A 19187-nucleotide genomic window follows, 5' to 3' on the forward strand; every position below is an offset into this window, starting at 1 on the left:
GCACTAGCTACTAGGGGGGGCTGTCATGAGTGGCTTTGATGCCAGCTACTCCAGAACGACCAGGGATGCAGGCACCCAGTAGTGTCAAGCTACTGCATTGAGTGAGTTCTTAACATCAGCTACTGAAGCAAAAAGTGGTCTCTGCCTCCAGCCACTGGGGCGGGAATGGCATATGTCACAGAAACCAGCTAATGGGGGGGTAATGGGGGGGAGATACCAACATGAGTTCAGCTTGCCAGCCACTCTTCCCCATTGCACGGGGTTGTTGTGGCCCAAGTGCAGGACCCAGCACCTGACCTTGTTAAACCTTATACAATTGGCCTCAGCCCGTCAATCCAGCCTGTCCAGGTGCCTCTGAAGAGCCTTCCTGCCCTCAAGCAGGTCTATGTTCCTGCCCAGCATTGTGTCATCTGTAAACTTACTGAGGATGCACTCGATTCCCTCATCCAGATCACTGATAAAGATATTAAACAAAACAGGCCCCAACACTGAGCCCCAGGGAACACCACTGGTGACTGGCTTCCAACTGAATGTAACTCTATTCACCACCACTCTCTGGGCCCAGCCATCCAGCCAGTTTTCCACCCAACAAAGAGTACATCTGTCCTAGCCATGGGCAGCCAGCTTCTCCAGGAGGATGCTGTGGGAGACTGTCAAAGGCTTTACTAAAGTCCAGGTAGACAACATCCAAAGCCTTTCCTTCATCCACTAAGCGGGTCACCTTATTGTAGAAGGAGATGAGGTTGGTCAAGCAGGACCTGCTCTTCATGAAGCCATGCTGACTGGTTGTGATCACCTGGATATCCTGTACATGCCACATGATGGCACTCAAGATGATCTGCTCCATAAGCTTCCCTGGTCCTGAGGTCAGGTTGACAGGCCTGTAGTTCCCTGGATCCTCCTTCCGGCCTTTCTTGTAGATGGGTGTCACATTTGATAACCTCCAGTCAACGAGGACCTCCCCGCTTAGACAGGACTACTGATAAATGCTTGATGATTGATGAATGCATGATTGCACATGTGTTTTCTAGTGAGCATCAAGTTGGACTATCTGTCTAGTAGGAGACCTGTGAAGGAGGTAAGAGTACCTGGGATCCAGGTAAGGGTACTGGACAAAGGGGGCCATGCCAGTTCTCAAGGGATCACAGTGACTGCATGTGCTTGTGAATCTAGACAGTATCATGTGTGCACTTTCACTAGTAACCTTCTATCTCTACTAGCTGAAGAGGAAGAAAGGGACTTGGCTGCCTATAGTTATGTTTTATGCCAGTCCTACATATAGGTTCTGTTGAAGGCAATGCCTTGTCTGTGGTTGTGCAATGGACCGTGTCGGTTTCCTCTCCATGTGCATAGGTCTCCAGAATATGTGCTAAGCTTCACTACTGGTTGAATCTGCAAACAGTAAAGTGGCAGCTGCATCCCTCAGCCTAGGCAGAGACCCCAGGTCCCCAGGCTGGACTTCAGCAGCTGAGCAGAGGAGAGTCCTGGGCCAACGCTCTTAACATCCCTTAAATTAATAGATCGCCGTATCAGTTTGAATGAAATCCAGAAGATTATTAAAAAGCCTTAAGCCAGTTAGGCTCCAAACATCACAACTGACTTGACAGTATCTAGATCTGTTCTCCTTATTTATACAAGTATACTGATTTTGTCTGGGATAGAGTTAAATTTGTTCATAGTAGCCCATAAGGCGCTACGCTTTGGCTTCAGCTCTCATACAGCATCAAGGTCTTTTCTGTGTCTCACACTGCCCCAACAGCAGGTAGACTGGGGATATACAAGAAGTTGGGAGGGGATGCACCTGGGACAGCTGATCCAAACTTACCAAAGGAATATTCCATACTCTATGCTGTCGTTCTCAGCAATAAAAACCACGGGGAAGAAAGAAGAGGGGATGTTATGGTGTTTGTCTTCCTAAGTAAATGTTATGCAAGATGGAGCCCTGCTTTCCTAGAGATGGTTGAACATCTGCCTGCCAATGGGTAGGAGTGAATGAATTCCTTATTCTGCTTTGCTTGCATAGGCAGTTTTGCTTTCCCTATTAAACTACCTTTATCTCAACCCATGAGTTTTTGCACTTTTACCCTTCTTGTTCTTCCCCTCCACCCCCATCCCACTAGGGGCAGGAGGGAAGTGAGCAAGTAGCTGTGCAGTGCTTAGCTGCCTGTCAGGGTTAAACCATGACAGTCCTTTTTGGCACCCAACATGGAACTCAAAGGGTTTGAGATAATGACAGATTTGCCCAGAGCATATTAAAAGGATCGTATAATTATTATAGCTATTTAACCACTGCTGACCATGATATTATCTTATCTGTTCTCAATATTAGTTTACTTGATCTGTGTCATGCTCCTTTTTTCACTGTACATGTTAAAGACTTTTTGGCTTGAGAAGACAACAGAAGCTACCCCCATGGCCTATAGAGACAGTTCTAACCAGCTCCAAGACAGACTCACCTCTGGCCAAAGTTGAGCCAATCAGTGATAGTGATGGTGGTAGTGCCTCTATAAAAATATTTTTTAGAAATTATAAAAAAGCTGCACAATAGCAGCAGAGGGAGAGGAGTGAGGAAATGCAAAAGCAACAACCCTGCAGACACCAAGGTCAGTGAAGAAGGAGATGGAGGAGGTACTCCAGGCACCAGAGCAGAGATTCCCCTGCAGTCCCTAGAGAAGATCACAGTGACAGATCATGCTGACTGCCATCATGAGGCACATACAGGAACACCAGGGGTACAGGTCCAGCCAGCATGGTTTCATGAAGGGCAGGTCCTGCTTGACTAACATGATCTCCTTCTATGACAAGATGACCCGCTTAGTGGATGATGGGATGGCCAGGCCCAGAAAGCGGCGGTGAATGGAGTTAAATCCAGTTGGTGGCTGGTCACCACTGCTGTTCCCCGGGGCTCGGTGTTGGGGTCTGTTCTGTTTAACATCTTTATCAATGATCTGGATGAAGGGATTGAGTGCATCCTCAGTAAGTTTGCAGATGACACAAAGCTGAGAAGGTGCATAGATATGCTTGAGGGCAGGAAGGCTCTTCAGAAGCACCTGGACAGGCTGTATGAGGTTGTCAAGGTTTTGGACTAGTCAGCAACAAAGCACGATGACAATCTCTTGCTCACTGCCCCCCATTCACCCCCACTGTCCTTAGGATGGCAGAGGCCCCAGCAAGATGGGAGGAAAAAAAAAAGATAACCAAGGACCTTGTGGATTGAGACAAGGGCAGGGAGGGCTCACTGCCAATTATGGTTCTGGGCAAAACAGACTTGACCACTCGAGAGAAAAGTAAGACTATTTTATTCTACTACCTACTAGAAACAGAACAGGCAGAAAGCAAAAACAGAGTAGGATGATGAGAAAAAAACACAACCAGCACTTTAAGATGTCCCTCCCCCATACCTCCCTTCTTCCTGGGCTCAGCTCACTGCTCCCAATAACTCTACCTCCTCTCCCCTCAATGGCATAGGGGGGCAGGGAATGGGGGATGCGGTCAATCCCTCACAGATGGGCTCTGCCGTGTCTCTCTGCTCAGATGAGGGTGACTCCTGGCATTCTTCCCCTGCTCCAACACCGGGGGCCATCCCACGGGATACAGTCCTTAATGAACCTCTCCGGCATGAGTTCTTCCCAAGGGCTACAGCCTTTGCTCACAAACTCCTCCAGCACGGGACTCCTCTGCGGCCAGCAGCATTCTGGGCACCTTCTGCTGCAACGCCACCCTCCCACAAATTCATGGCCTCCTCTGGATGCAGTCACCACCCCCGGCGTGGGGTCCTCCATGAACTGCCAACAACTCCCAGCTTCACCACTCCTCTCCACAGGATGCAGGGAAGTCTCTGCTCCAGCACATCTCCTCCTCCTCTCTTCCCCTGCTGACTTTGGGGTCTGCATGGTCGCTTTTCTCTCCTCCAACTCCTTGCACCACCACCAGCCGGGAAAAAAAAGCAAGAACAGCAAGCAAGAACAGGAAGATCCCTCCTCTTCTGGTTTCTTCTTCTTAAAAAGTGATCATGGAGGCACCCAATTGGCTCAGCCCCAGAAGTGGGTCTGACTCAGAACCAGGGAAAGTTTCGAGCAACTTCTTATAGAAGCCATCTTTACAGCCCCTTCCCCATTACCAGAAACAGCTCCACACAAACCCATGACAGAGGTTTAAAAAGGCCGAGTGTTGGGTGTTGCACTTGGGCCACAACAACTCCATGCAATGCTAGAGGCTTGGGGCAGAGTGGCTGGAAAGTTGTCCAGTGGAAAAGGACTTGAGGGTGTTGATTGACAGCCAGCTGAATATGAACCAGCAGTATGCCAAGGTGGCCAAGAAGGCCAATGGCATCATAGAAACATAGAATCATAGAATGGTAGGGGTTGGAAGGGACCTTTAGAGATCATCTAGTCCAACTCCCCTGCAGAAGCAGGTCCACCTAGATCAGGTCGCATAAGAACATGTCCAGGCGGTTCTTGAAGATCTCCAAGGAAGGAGACTCCACAACCCCTCTGGGCAGCCTGTTCCACTCCTCCATCACCCTCACAGTAAAATAGTTTTTTCTTATATTTAAGTGGAACATTTTGTGTTTCAGCTTCATCCAGCTGTATCCTGGCTTCTATCAGAAATAGTGTGAACAGCAGGATCAGGGAAGTGATTGTCCTCCTGTACTTGGGTGCTGGTGAGGCTGCACCTCAAGTGCTGTGTTCAGTTTTGGGCCCTTCACTATAAGAAAGACATTGAGGTGCTGGAGCGTGTCCACAGACGCGCATCAAAGCTGGTGAAGTGTGTAGAGCACAAGTATTATGAGGAGTGGCTGAGGGAACTAGAGCTGTTTAGTCTGGCGAAAAGGAGGCTGAGGAGAGACCTTACAACTCTCTACAACTACCTGAAAACGAGGTTGTAACAAGGTAGGGGTCAATCTCTTCTCCCAAGTAAGCAATGATAGGACACAAGGAAATGGCCTCCAGTTGCGCCAGGGAAGGTTTAGATTTTCTGGCAGGAACTGTGACCCTGTGGGGAAAGCACCCAGGAGCAGTCTATTCCTGAAAAACTGAAGCCCGTGGGAAGGTCCCATACTGGAGCAGTTCATGAAAGACTGTATCCCATGGGAGAGAACCCTTGCTGGAGGATGAGAAGGAATGAGTGGCATAGACTATGTCAGTTATGAACTGACTGCAACCCCCACTCCCCATCCCCCTGTGCTATTCAGGGAGGGAAAAGGACATAGAAGAGTTGAGAGTGAAGTTGAGCCTGAGAAGGAGGGAGGGGTGGGAGGAAGGTGGTTTTAGATTTGTTCTTATTTCTCTGTTCTTATTACTCTGTTTAATTGGCAATAAATTAGTTTCCCCAAGTTGAGTCTGGTTTTGCCCATGACGGTAATTGCTGAGTGATCTCCCTGTCATTATCTTAACCCATGAGCTTTTTACTGTATTTTCTTCCCATCTCGTTGCTGGGGAGGTGAGATAGAGCAGCCCGGTGGGCACTGGGCAAACAACCAAGGTTGACTCACCCCACCTGGTCTTTTCACTTCAGTCTAACTGCTCCTTATGAAATGCAGAATGAATCCACTAAGTGTGACTGAGTAGCAGAGAACTGTGTCTTCATTCTGGAACTTGATTCAAAGATGATATCTGATCACATTTCTTACCATTTTCAGAGCTGCAACCCTAAAAAACTTGCACCTGAATGCTATGTTTTATTTTTTAATCACTACTGAAATCCAATAGCAACAGTAATAATCATCATAATGCCAGCCACATCCAGCTACACTTGCCCTGTATTGCTAACCATTATCATTGATCATTTAATGAAGAAATAAAAATTACCGAGGTTTTAATTCTAAAAATAATTAAAATATATTCCAAGAGTCATATGTTCTCTAGAAAAGACCAGGACACCTTTGAGTCTCAGAATAGGTTGACCAATTTTACCTCCTCTACTATTCCTTCACATAAGGCCCTTAGTAGGCTCTAAGGAGAAAGATTCTTTCTCCCACATAATTTCTCAAAAATTCAAGAGAGCTTAGTGGTCAGAACAAGCAAGTTCAAAACCACAAGTCATTTCTCCACAGGTTAAGATTTTAATAATTTTCCTCAAGCATGCACATTTTTATAGGAATCTACAGCAAAAAGAACTAGACAGCAGTTCCCTAAATGTCCTTCTAAAATCATACATTCCTCAAGCATACAGTGTTCACACACAAACATGAATATATCCCCCACTGTTGGAAAGATACCAAAATTTCTTGGTCAAAAATTTAATCTATGATTGCTAATGTGTAACTGTTGAATTAGTGAAGTGGGCTTTAAAAATAAATATAACACATATCCCTGCACCATAAAGGGAAATCTAAAAAAAGCGCTACAGACTTTTCTAAAAAGAAAGTAGTCTGAACATTAAGCAGTGTAAACATGTAGTTTCTCAACAGTGTAATGAAGGCTGAGAACAACCATTTCTAACAGTATCAAAACCCAAGTTATTTATTATTTTATTGTTTACATAGCAAAGAAGTCACCTCACATTTTGGAAAAATTTCAGACCTTCTGGCACAAGCAACAGTAGCATCTATATATAAAAACCTGGGGCGATCAGAACAGTTACTGACAAAAACAGAAGCAAAACAATTGTTCCATTAGTCTATTATATGGTGTATAATTGCTCTGCACCAATTACTACTGTTGAAATTATCAGGAAAATCAAGTGGTATGGTAAAGGAAAACATCAAAGGCCACTTTATAAAAAAAGCTATTTATTTATTTATTTAAAAGCTATTTATTTTTACAAAGGTTTAACCCTCTCTGCAACATCAGGATTTAGTGGCCTGCATACCAAGGATCCAAGGACTCAGATGCATAGCCTTGACTCAGATTGCTGAGAGAGTGCTATGAGAAAGTCTGTAGAGAGGTAAAAGTGATGTTGTAGGCAGATGTAGGATTGTTCAGTTGGAGACTGTTAGTAGCTCAAGGAATCAAGAGGAAAAACACCAACATGGGGTATATGTATGTATAGTACATACCTTTCTATTCAGCATTTAAATGAACAAATACTTGAAGGAAAAAAAAACAAACATTTTCTGGAAATTTTCATATATTTTCATTGTAATTGAAAAACAACTCTGAAGTGGCTTACCACCTCTGTTGATGTTTCTGTGTGTTCAGAAGCCACATGTTCTTGAAGAGATGTTTCCGTATAACCCATCTTTCCACAATAAGGACAAGTAAAGGACTGTGGCTGCTCTACAGAGAAAGCCTCTCCACCATAATACAAATCTGGAAAAAGATGATGTTTTAAGGAGGGGTTATTTTCAAGCAGTATAGCTCATTATTTTATTTATATAAACTCTTTATATATACATCTATGTGTAATCACTGTCAAATTCATTCACTAATCAAAATAAACACTTTCAAGCTGCAAAGTGCAGATTTAATATTAAAAAGTTGTTTGATGACTCAACTTGCAAAAGAACAGACATACTACACAATTTTCACTAACAAACAACACAACTTTCTCATATTCAGAAAGAGCAAAGTCTGGTAGCATTGCCAAACCATCACTTATGGAATCAGAGAATCATTAGGGTTGGAAAAGACCTTTAAGATCATTGAGTTCGACCACTAACCTAACACTACCAAGCCCATCACTAAACTAAGTCATATCCCTCAGCACCTCATCTATATGTCTTTTAAATATTTCCAGGGATGGTGACTCCACCACCTCCCTGGGCAGTCCACTCCAATGCTTAATAATCCTCTTGGTGAAAAACTTCTTCCTAATGTCTAATCTAAACTGCCCCTAGCACAACTTGAGGCCATTTCCTCTTGTCCTATCATTCATTACTAGAGAGATCAACTCCCACCTCACTACACCTCCTTTTCAGGCAGTTGTACAGAGTGATCATGTCTCCTCTCAGCCTCCTCTTCTCTAGGCTAAACAACCAGAGCTTCACTCATTTGCTCTTCAGAAGACTTGTTCTCCAGACCCTTCACCAGCTTTGTTGCCTATCTCTGGACATGCTCCAACACCTCAACACCTTTTTTGTAGAGGGGCCCGGAAATGAACACAGCATTTGATTTGTGACCTCACCAGCACCAACAATCATGGAGGACAGATGAGGTGCCGGAGGACTGGAGAAAGGCCAATGTCACTCCAGTCTTCAAAAAGGGCAAGATGGACGACCCAGGAAACTACAAGCTGGTCAGCCTCACCTCCATCCCCGGAAAGGTGATGGAACAACTCAACCTGAATGTTATCACTAAACATATGAAGCAGAAGATGGTTATTGGGGGAGTCAATGTGGATTCACAAAGGGGAAACCCTGTTTAATCAGCCTGATAGCCTTCTACAAGGGCATAACTGGCTGGCAAGATGAGGGGAGAGCAAGGCTTTTGACACTGTCTCCCATAACATTCTCATCAGAAAGCTCAGGCAGTGTGGTTTGGATGAGTGGACAGTGAGGTGGATTGAGAGCTGGCTGAGTGACAGAATCCAGAGGGTGGTGATCAATGGCACAGAATCGAGTTGGAGGCCTGTGGCCAGTAGAGTTCCACAGGGATCTTTTCTGGGGCCAGTCTTGTTCAACATCTTCATCAACGACCTGGATGAGGGGACAGAGTGTACCCTCAGCAAGTTCCCTGATGACACCAACCTGGGAGGACTGGCTTATTCCCCAGAGGCTGTGCTGCCATTCAGCAGGATCTCGACCAGCTTGAGAGTTGGGCAGAGAGGAACCTCATGAGGTTCAACAAGGGTAAGTGCACAGTTCTGCATCTGGGAAGGAAAAACCCCATGCACCAGGATAGGCTGGGGATTGACCTGCTGGAGAGTAGCTATGCAGAGAGAGACCTGGGAGTCATGATTGATAATAAATGTGCCCTCGTGCCCAAGAAGGCCAATGGCATTCTGGGATGCATCAAGAAGAATGTGGGCAGCAGGTCGAGGGAGGTTCTCCTCCCCCTCTACTGTGCCCTGGTGAGGCCTCATCTGGAGTACTGTGTCCAGTTCTGGGCTCCCCGGCTGAAGAGGGACAGGGAACTGCTGGAGAGAGTCTAGTGAAGAGCCACCAAGATGATCAGGAGACTGGAGCATCTCTCTTATGAGGAAAGGCTGTGGGACCTGGGACAGTTCAGCCTGGAGAAGAGGAGACTGAGGGGGGACATCATTAATATTTAGAAATATCTAAATGGTGGATGTCAGGAGGTTGGGGCATCCCTTTTTTCTATTGTATCTAGCAACAGGACAAGGGGTAATGGGATGAAGCTGGAACACAAAAAGTTCCATTTAAACATAAGAAAAAACTATTTCACTGTGAGGGTGATGGAGCACTGCCCAGGGAGGTTGTGGAGTCTCCTTCTCTAGAGGTCTTCAAGACTCGCCTGGACGCATTCCTGTGTGACCTGATCTTGGTGAACTCGCTTCTGCAGGGGGGTTGGACTAGATGTTTTCTAAAGGTCCCTTCCAATCCCTACCATTCTATGATTCTATGAAGTATAGAGGGACAATCTCCAGTTTAATTTAAAACATCGGTGCTGCTCAGAGGGGTTGTGGAGTCTCCTTCCTTGGAGGTCTTCAAGACCCGCCTGGACATGTTCCTATGCGACCTGATCTAGGTGAACCTGCTTCTTCAGGGGGGTTGGACTAGATGATCTCTAAAGGTCCCTTCCAACCCTACCATTCTATGACTCTATGATTCTATGAATGTTGTCATACAATAGAAAAAAAGTGATGTCACAATCTCCTGACAATCACCATTTAGATATTTGTAAATATTAAGGAGGTTGGGGCATCCCTTTTTTCTATTTTATCTAGTGACGGGACAAGGGGCAATGGGATGAAGCTGGAACACAAAAAGTTCCATTTAAACAAATGGAAAAAGTATTTTACTGTGAGGGTGACAGAGTACTGGAACAAGTTGCCCAGGGAAGTTGTGGAACAAGTTGCCCAGGGAAGTTGTGGAGTCTCCTTCTCTGGAGGTCTTCAAAACCCGGCTGGACACATTCCTGTGTGACCTGATCTAGGCAGACCTGCTTTGGCATGGAGGTTGGACTAGATGATCTCTAAAGGTCCCTTCCAATCCCTACCATTCTATGATTCTACGATAGGTTTCCAAGAGACAAAATATCTTCTAGATGCACAGAACATTCGCAATATTGGTAAAAAGTTAAATGACTTGAAATAAATTTCCCCATTGCATGACATTCAAACTTTTATCATTGTATGTTAACTTATGGCTCCATAGCAAGTATACATCAGTCCTCTTTTCCCTATGAAAATTTAATGTTTATGATGATGCTGCTGTTTAACCCTATATATAATACACAAGAAAACTGTCATCAGGGACAAATAAGTTCAAACCATATATCTCAAATAACAACTAGAACATTGAATTAATATATGTGGTTACACAAATATTTTTACCTCATGGATAAACAAAAAAAGTCAAGTCCAATAAGAAATATCGAAAAATAAAATGATACTATTTTCAAAATATTTTCTTTCCAAACTCTGGATTCTCAGAGCAGCGATTTCAAAGTCATTACATGTGAATGAGATACTTCTCTGCTCAAAGAGAGCTCTGAGAAAGAAGCTATTGGTATTGGTACTTTCAGCTGTTCTGAGCTTTAAATGCGTATAGGAAGTAGCATAATGTGCATATTTTTTTTTTAAATGTAAAAAATACTAGAAGATATGAAAAACTTTAAAAAACGTTACACTGGATCATGACAAACAGTTTTTACTAAAACATAAGCCTTGTGGGCTTAAAACAAGTATAAAAAGAAATAAGCATCCAATGTCAACATCATCTTAATGCAAAGATTTGCTATGGAAGTATCTCCTGAATTACAACATTGGTGTTATAAATACAATATGATAGAAATTACTCAGGGAAGAGAAAACAGCAACTAAGAGGACTACTTCTTAGCCCTTGCCTTCCACATTCAGTACAGCCTACCATCCTTGCCTGCATTAACATTCCTTGAGATGTAACTAGAAAACAACATTTTCCCAAACTCTCAACACTATTTCTCTTCTGCACCATGGTACTTTCTGGTACAACATACCAGGAGAAGGAGAGTGAGTGTATGTAGTTTTGTTGCACTTTTTGAATTGGAAGTTAATTTAGGAGTATTCCTTTTTATCAGAAATACATATATATAAGAGTCTGATAATTTGCTGTGTGCCAAAACACTTAATCCAAAAGAGTAAAGTAGATTTCATATGCTAGAACCAAAGAGAAAACAAGCTTTTTATCAAAGAGATAAAAAAATGCTATAATTTTCAGCATGCTATTTGGGGGAAAAAGTTCCTAAGTAGTGAAAAAAAATTACAAGTTTTAAGCTAATGTAAATAGCTCTAATGTGAATTAAATTATTACTTACCAAAATCTACTCTTGTTAGTATGCACTGCATTGGATGGTCAGTTGTATGCCTTGTTGTTGTTGCACCACTTTCATAACAAGTTGCACATAAATCGTAATCGTAGCAAATTAAACACTTGTATCTGCGACCTCGAAAATTTCCTTTTAAACATGCATCACAGCTGACACCTGTGAACAAAGAAAATTGCTTGAAAAAAACAATAATTTCATATTGTTTTAATGGAACAGATTTGTTGCTATCATCCCCCAACAACAAAAGGAAATCAGCTGAGAAGCTTTTATGCAGCTGATGCAAAATAAGACTCAATTTTAAGCATATTTATATCTTTACAAAGGCAATAAAAATCCAAAGAGAAAGTCAAAATCAAAGTAAAATAAAAAATGGTCAAGAACTCAAAATGATAATTGGTTAGGCTATAAATTTAATCACTTTTCATAGAATCATAGAATGGTAGGGATTGGAAGGGACCTTTAGAGATCATCTAGCCCAACCTCCCTGCCAAAGCAGGTCCACCTAGATCAGGTTGCACCGGAACACGTCCAGGCGGGTTTTGACCTCCAAGGAAGGAGACTCCACAACCTCCCTGGGCAGCCTGTTCCACTGCTCCATCACCCTCACAGTAAAATAGTTTTTCCATTTGTTTAAATGGAACTTTTTGTGTTCTAGCTTCTTTCCATTACCCCTTGTCCTGTCTCTAGATACAATAGAAAAAAGGGATGCCCCAACTTCCTGACATCCACTATTTAGATATTTGTAAATATTCATGAGATCCTCCCGCAGTCTCCTCTTATCTAGACTAAACAGCCCCAGTTCCTGCAGCCTTTCCTCATAAGAGAGATGCTTCAGTTCCCTGATCATCTTGGTGGCCCTCCACTGGACTCTCTCCAGAAGTTCTTTGTCCCTCTTGAGCCGGGGAGCCCAGAACTGGACACAGGACTCCAGATGAGGCCTCACCTGGGCAGAGTAGAGAGGGAGAAGAACCTCCCTCGACCTACTGGCTACACTCTTCTTGATGCATCCCAGGATGCCATTGGCCTTCTTGGCCACGAGGGCACATTGCTGGCTCATGTTTAGTTTATTATCAATCAGGACTCCCAGGTTTCTCTCTGCAGAGCTGCTCTGCAGCATGTCAATCCCCAGCATTCCCATTCCCCTGTTGGGAAGCTTGCTTCAAAACACTCTTGAGTTTAAATAGTGCAGTGGCTGATCTGGAAGTTTTGTGAAAACAAGCAAACAGACTATATCACAAGCCACACAAATACACACATCATCACTACATAACACCCATCCTAACTTTTGTGTTGATTTTTATATTTTCTAATAGTTCAAATTCTGAAGAATGTCATTTTTCACAATGTACACATATCTGAGAGCAGAAATTTGGGTCTTCTATTTTGAAGTACAGGAGAACTTTGTATACATCTTAATTTTATGTGGCATCAGCTCTTCAGTTTCTTCCTTTTAGAAATTTAGTCTTTGCACTGTAAATCAGTCTCACTGCTTGTGTCAAGAAAAGGCTTCATTATCTTCTAAAAGTAATAACTAGCGTGTACAACGCATGATGTTTTGGTCAAAGTCTTCTTCCAAGATCAATTTAAGCAAGCTTTTCAAACTTCAGTGCAAATGCAGAAAATGTTATAAAAACAGTGTTATTGGAAGGAAGCACTGACAATGTCTTCAAGAGAAATAGTAGAGAAAGATCAACTAGGTCTCAAAACTGCAAATATCCCAATGATCATTTCCTAACTATAAATTCTACAATCAGATAAAACTCTAGTATTAACACAAGTCACCACTACTATCTGCAATATCAGGTCCAGAGGAGAAAATTAAATTACATAGAGAGAATTCTCTCAATATCTCTTCAAGCTAGTATTTCTTCATATCACTCTAACTTACTCACTCAGTGACCATGAGATGACAGAGTTCAAGATCCCGTGTGGAAGAACCAGGACACCAAGCAGGATTGTGACCCTGGACTTCAGGTGAAATGACTTTGGCCTCTTTATAGATCTGCTGGGAGGGATCTCATGGGATAAGATTCTAGATGGTAGAAGTACACAAGAGAACTGGTTACTCTTCAAGTACCACTTCCTCTAAGCCCAGGATCAGTGTGTCCCCAAATGTAGAAAAGTGGGAAAAGGAGGCAGGAGGGCTCCATGGATGAGCAAAGATCTTCTGGGAGAACTCAGGCAGAAAGCAGCCATCTATGAGAGGTGGAAACAGGGCCTGATTTCTTGGGAAGAGTACAGGAACATTGCCAGAGCATGCAGGGGTGCAACCAGGAAGGCTAAAGCCCTTTTAGAATAAAACGTGGACAGGAAAGTAAAGGAAAACAAGAAGGGGCTTTTCAGGTACATCAGCAGCAAAAGGAAGATTGGGGGGAATGTGGGTCCACTGCTGAACACAGAGGATGCCCTGGTGACAGAGGATACAGAGAAGGCTGAATTACTGAATGCTTTCTTTGCTTTGGTATTTACGGCCAATGCCAGTCCTCGGGAAGCCCAGACCGGAATAGATAGTAAGATGGTCTGGACAAAAGAGGACTTGCCCTTGGTGGATGAGGGAGAGGTTAAAGACTTGCTGAATAAGCTTAACACTCATAAATCAATGGGACCTGATGGGATGCATCCAAGAGTGCTGAGGGAGCTGGCTGATGTGGTTGCTGAGCCACTCTGCATCAATTTTGAAAAATCATGGAGGACAGGCGAGGGCTCCCCAGCTCAAGAGGGACAAAGAACTTCTGGAGAGTCCAGTGCAGGGCAACCAAGATGATCAGGAGACTGGAAAATCTTCCTTATGAGGAAAGGCTGTGGGAACGGGGGCTGTTTAGATAAGATGAGACTGAGGGGGGACCTCAATATTTACAAATATCTAAATGGTGTATGTCAGGAGGTTGGGGCATCCCTTTTTTCTATTGTATCTAGTGACAGGACATGGGGTAATGAGATGAAGCTGGAATACAAAACGTTCCATTTAAAGATAGGAAAAAACTATTTTACTGTGAGGGTGACAGAGCACTGGAACAGACTGCCCAGGGAGAGTATGGAGTCTCCTTCCTTGGAGGTCTTCAAAACGTGTCTAGACATGTTCCTCTGTGACCTGATCTAGGTGGACCTGCTTCTGCAGGGGAGTTGGACTAGATGATCTCTAAAGGTCCCTTCCAACCCCTACCATTCTATGATTCTATGATTCTATGATTCTATGTTAGTGACTTTTTAAAAGCTTTAAAAATTAATTACTATTCAATGAAAACTCTTCTCCTGTATCATCTCCAGAAAGACCTTATGCAAATGATCACAGAACAGAAATAATCTGTTTTATTTTTGAAGTTTGATGCATTTTACCTTTGAGAATAGCAATGAAACTTTTTTTCAGTTTTCTACTGTCAATACACAAATGCACATGTAGACTGATAAACAGGCTCAAACAATGAAATTTATACCAATGTACTCCCTCCTCGCCATCAGAATAACTGGGACTACCAGATCTAATTAAAAACTTGTTGCTCATGGACAAAAATGTGCTTGCTTTTATTGCAACAGTATTCCACTAAAGGTTAGCATTGAGCTAAAAGCCTAAAAATTTTTTACTCTTATTGTATGTATTGTATTCTTAAAAAGTGATTGTGGAGGTACCCAATTGGCTCAGCCCCTAAAATGGGTCTGGCTCATAGCTCATGGCTCATAGTTGCGAGCAACTTCTTAGAGGAGCCATGTAACATTCTACGATTCCATGGTTCTATGACTCAGTGACCGATGGGGTAGATATGAATGCGCTCCCTTAGAAACAAAGGTTGTGAAGGAGCTGCATGGGACTGTAAAGACAGACGTTTACAGATACCTCATCAAAGACCAACACAGCGGCAGTGGTGTGGAAACAGGGAGACAGATGGGAGAAAATCTTGCATACTGACGCCACAAAATTGTTGCAATATCTAGTGATCAAACCTCACTCGTAAAGGCATCTTCAATGGTATTCCCTTCTCTGCAATATCAATTTGTACAGGTAAGCACTTTGAATTTGTGGATGAATCAAGAGATAAATTTTAGTCCCATGAGTATATTTTTATTTTTTTAAAAAACATTACTTTATCACATTGGAGTTACTATTCTGGTATGTCACGTTAACCACATTTTTCACCTCTGTCATGGCTGAAAATCTCAGAGAGGTAATCACACAAGCATTTTACAACATGCTTAATACTGACATATTAAAAATAGATATAGTTTTGTATTCATTCTCATCTTCCCAATCAAATAAAATTTATTCTTGTGCTATAACATTTGGTTGTTGTAGGCATCCGGAAGATCTTGGGTTGTAACGCGAGAGGTGGAGGGTACAGAAGAGGTTGGCACGGGGTGGAGTGAAAGGAGGTGCTTGTGTTAGCAGATAAAAGCACATGGTGAAAACAATTAGTTGGAATAAAGCATCATCCATACTGTGTATGTAGTGATCTTGTCCCCTCATTGGGGGTGGGCTGAGTGATCCGTGCGGGCGGCCTGGTGATGTTGCTGGTAGCGGCAACATATGGTGACCCCAATGTGATCGGCGGAACGCAGGACGTCCGCGGCCATAGCACACAAATCATTATGTATTACTTTCCAGTGAGCCAAAAGGCAGCCCAAAGGATAGTTTTTTTTGGCACAGGGCCCTTATTGTTAGAATTTCCTCCCCTAAACAGGTTTGACCACTGAGTTCGATCAGCATCTGATCCAGTCCAGTCTCACTCACAAGGTCCCATCTGGGTCGCCAAAACTGTTGACGGATCCGCAATCGAGAAAAACATATCTACACAGGAATGCAGATAAGCAGGCACTTCTTTATTATGCAGCGCTGGGAAAACACGGGGGGGGGGGGGGGGGGGGGGGGGGGGGATAGCTCCTCCATATGTGCTTCTTTGTTAGTTACCATTTTCAGGGTTTTTATACAGCTCAAACAAAAGAATCACATTTGCCAACACAAGCATGCATAAAATGTCCATCTATCAATTTAGCCCTTCACCTTGATTGGTTCCCAACAAACACAACATTTCCAAAATCACAGTGATTGGTCAAAAAAATATATCAGTCCCTTTGTTTTACTAACAACTAAGGTAACAGCCAAGGTAACCTAACGAATACATTTACCAGGGTCTTGTAGTTAAGGTAATAGCTAAGGTAACCTAACAAATACATTCACCAGGGTCTTGTAGCTAAGGTAACAGGTCCCCATCAGGTGTGGTATGTAACTCTTGCAGTTTGATCCTTATGTGATTCGAGTGAATACTTAATCAATAGGTGTTTGAGTTATTTACAAGTGCTTAGCTAATTGATTGAACTATTACTAGGTGATTAACAAGTGCTTAACAAGTGCTTGACTACTTATTGTAATGATAAGTTGTTAAGTAAAATAATTGTGTATCTGCAACACAGTTGATACAGGTGATTAAGGTACTCAAGGCGGTGGCACCTGATGTGGGCGAGCAGGTTCAATGCACATCCACGGCCACGTGCATCCTATGGATGCGGAGGTGGGGTGCGATATGGGCACCCACAAAGTTATTAAGTGTCCAGATATGGATGGCGGTACAGGAAGAGATATTACAGGCTGCCTTAGTGGGAGCCAAGGGGATGTATCAGTATCTTAAAGCGTGCGGGGAGATTAAAGGACTCTGTCTAAGGCAGTAGAGGAGAAACAGTTCTGGTTTTCGGCGCAGGAAGCTATCCGGGGAGAGGGGCGGAAAGTGCAGACAAAAAAGAGAGTTTCTGGCGATCAGGAGGCTCAAACGAGCGTGGAAGTGGAGAATCTGGGGGCGCAGACGGGTCCATCACTGTGTGGGGACGCGGAATGTGATAAACTTGACAGCGAGGAGGAGAGTGAGGGGTGCCGCCCCGGAGCAGAGCCCCCGCGGGAGAGCTGCTTCCCAGTCGAGTCCAGCCCGCCGGGTTACCCCTGGGACGAGTTGCCGAGGATGCGGACAGGGAATGCAGAGCGGGTGGAGTCGGGCAGGGGTACGGTGCGGGATGATCAGGGGAGAGTGGAGAGGCGCGACCCCGTGTTAGACTGGGCACCATCGGGTACGTGAGGGGAGAGGCCAAGGCTGTTGCCCTCGCCCTGGAGGCATGGCACTCAACGCCACTCAATATCGTCACCGACTCGAGATTTGTCGCTGAACTAGTTCGACAATGTGCATGACCCATTTGTGCCTCCACCAGTATAGCAGACCTCATATTGAATGCTTTACAAACTCATACTGCCCTCTGCTCTATTGTACACATCAACAGTCACACCCATATTCCGGGGGCTTTCACCGAAGGTAACCAAAAGGCAGACGAAGCAGCGACGCATGTATGGTCTATCTCCACCCAAGAGGATTTCCCAGCAGCCAGACAGCTACACGTATTTTGCACTGTGGAGCGCGGACTCTACATCATCAGACCAAGATCTCTCTCCAAGTGGCAAAGCAGATAGTTGCTGCTTGCCCTCAATGTGCTTCGGTGCTACCAGGGGAAGCCAAAGTTGATCCCCGAGGGTTGCTCCCGAATCAGATCTGGCAAACGGATGTCACAATTTATGAGCCCTTTCGCCCCAACCATCACCTCCATGTCACCATTGACACCTGCAGTGGTTACATACTAGCTACCCCTGTTCCCTGAGCCACAGCGCGCCCAGCAATCAGGCGCTGGTTACAGTGTATAGCCATCCTAGGATGTCCTGAACAAATCAAACCTGACAATGGGCCTTGTTACACCTCCCATGTGACACAAGAATTCTGTCGAACCTGGCAGATCAAATTGGTACACGGTATCCCTCACAATAGCCAGGGACAGGCGATCGTTGAACGCGCTCACGCTACTCTAAAAGTACAGCTCAACCGTCTTAGGGACGGGGAGAGCATGGGACATAGAACTCCCCCCGATAGGCAACACGATATTTTAATGCGCTGTCTGTACGCCCTTAACCACTTTATTCGAGGGTCAGGACCCATGCCGGCGCAAGCACACTTTAGGGAGCAAGAACCGGTAGCAATAGATAAATTACCAGCAGTCAAATTGCGGCAAATCGACACTGGGGAGTGGGAATCAGGGTAGAAGCTTAGATGCCTGGGCCGAGGGTATGCTTGTATAGAAAAGGAGGGAACCCAGCAGTGGGGAACCCAGCACGTGTGCTGGGCAGACACGTTATGTATCAGCCCGTGCCACAGAATGCTGGAGTCATCGAGCTTAGGGAGGGGGAGATGTTGTAGGTGTCCGGAAGATCTCGGGTTGTAACGCGAGAGGTGGAGGGTACAGAGGAGGTGGGCACGGGGTGGAGTGAAAGGAGGTGCTTGTGTTAGCAGATAAAAGCACATGGTGTAAACAATTAGTTGGAATAAAGCATCATCCATACTGAGTATGCAGTGATCTTGTCCCCTCAGCGGGGGTGGGCTGAGTGATCCATGCGGGCGGCCTGGTGATGTTGCTGGTAGCGGCAACATTGGTTAATCCCTAATAAAAGTAAACGGGAAAGAGAAGCTAAATATTTATCATGCCACCTGATGTAGGTGAACCTGCTTCTGCAGAGGGGTTGGACTAGATGATCTCTAAAGGTCCCTTCCAACCCCTACCATTCTTTGATTCTATGAACATCTGATCTAATGACAAGAAAACAATGAGAATATTAGGATTCGTCTATCCTCCATCTTGTACCACTCTTACACCTCCCCCCAAGCACTTCAAATTCCTGTCCTTAAATAGTGATCGTAGAGGCGTCAGATTGGCCCAGCCGGGCCGGAGGTGGGTCTGAACCCAAGAGCCAGGGGAAAGTCCAAGAACTCTTTACCGGGTCTCCACTGCAACCCCTTC

The 19187-nt window shown here is 44.4% G+C and overlaps 1 protein-coding gene across 3 annotated transcripts in view; it reads right to left on the reverse strand.

The window, feature by feature from the left end:
- LOC133628389 (E3 ubiquitin-protein ligase KCMF1) overlaps positions 1-19187 on the reverse strand; it is a 61662-nt gene that overhangs the window by 16159 nt on the left and 26316 nt on the right. Inside the window, exons 2-4 of one of the 3 annotated variants that reach the window (XM_062016511.1) lie at positions 15205-15348; positions 11361-11528; positions 7114-7253 (exon numbers count right to left, since the gene is read on the reverse strand). In XM_062016511.1, the coding sequence (XP_061872495.1) occupies positions 7114-7253; positions 11361-11391 (171 nt within the window). In that variant the 5' untranslated portion in view covers positions 11392-11528; positions 15205-15348. The remainder of the gene's footprint in view (positions 1-7113; positions 7254-11360; positions 11529-15204; positions 15349-19187) is intronic. The other 2 variants (XM_062016510.1, XM_062016509.1) reach the window with 2 other exon arrangements.

The sequence above is a fragment of the Colius striatus genome, chromosome W (assembly GCF_028858725.1).
Source record: "Colius striatus isolate bColStr4 chromosome W, bColStr4.1.hap1, whole genome shotgun sequence".
Lineage (NCBI taxonomy): Eukaryota > Metazoa > Chordata > Aves > Coliiformes > Coliidae > Colius > Colius striatus.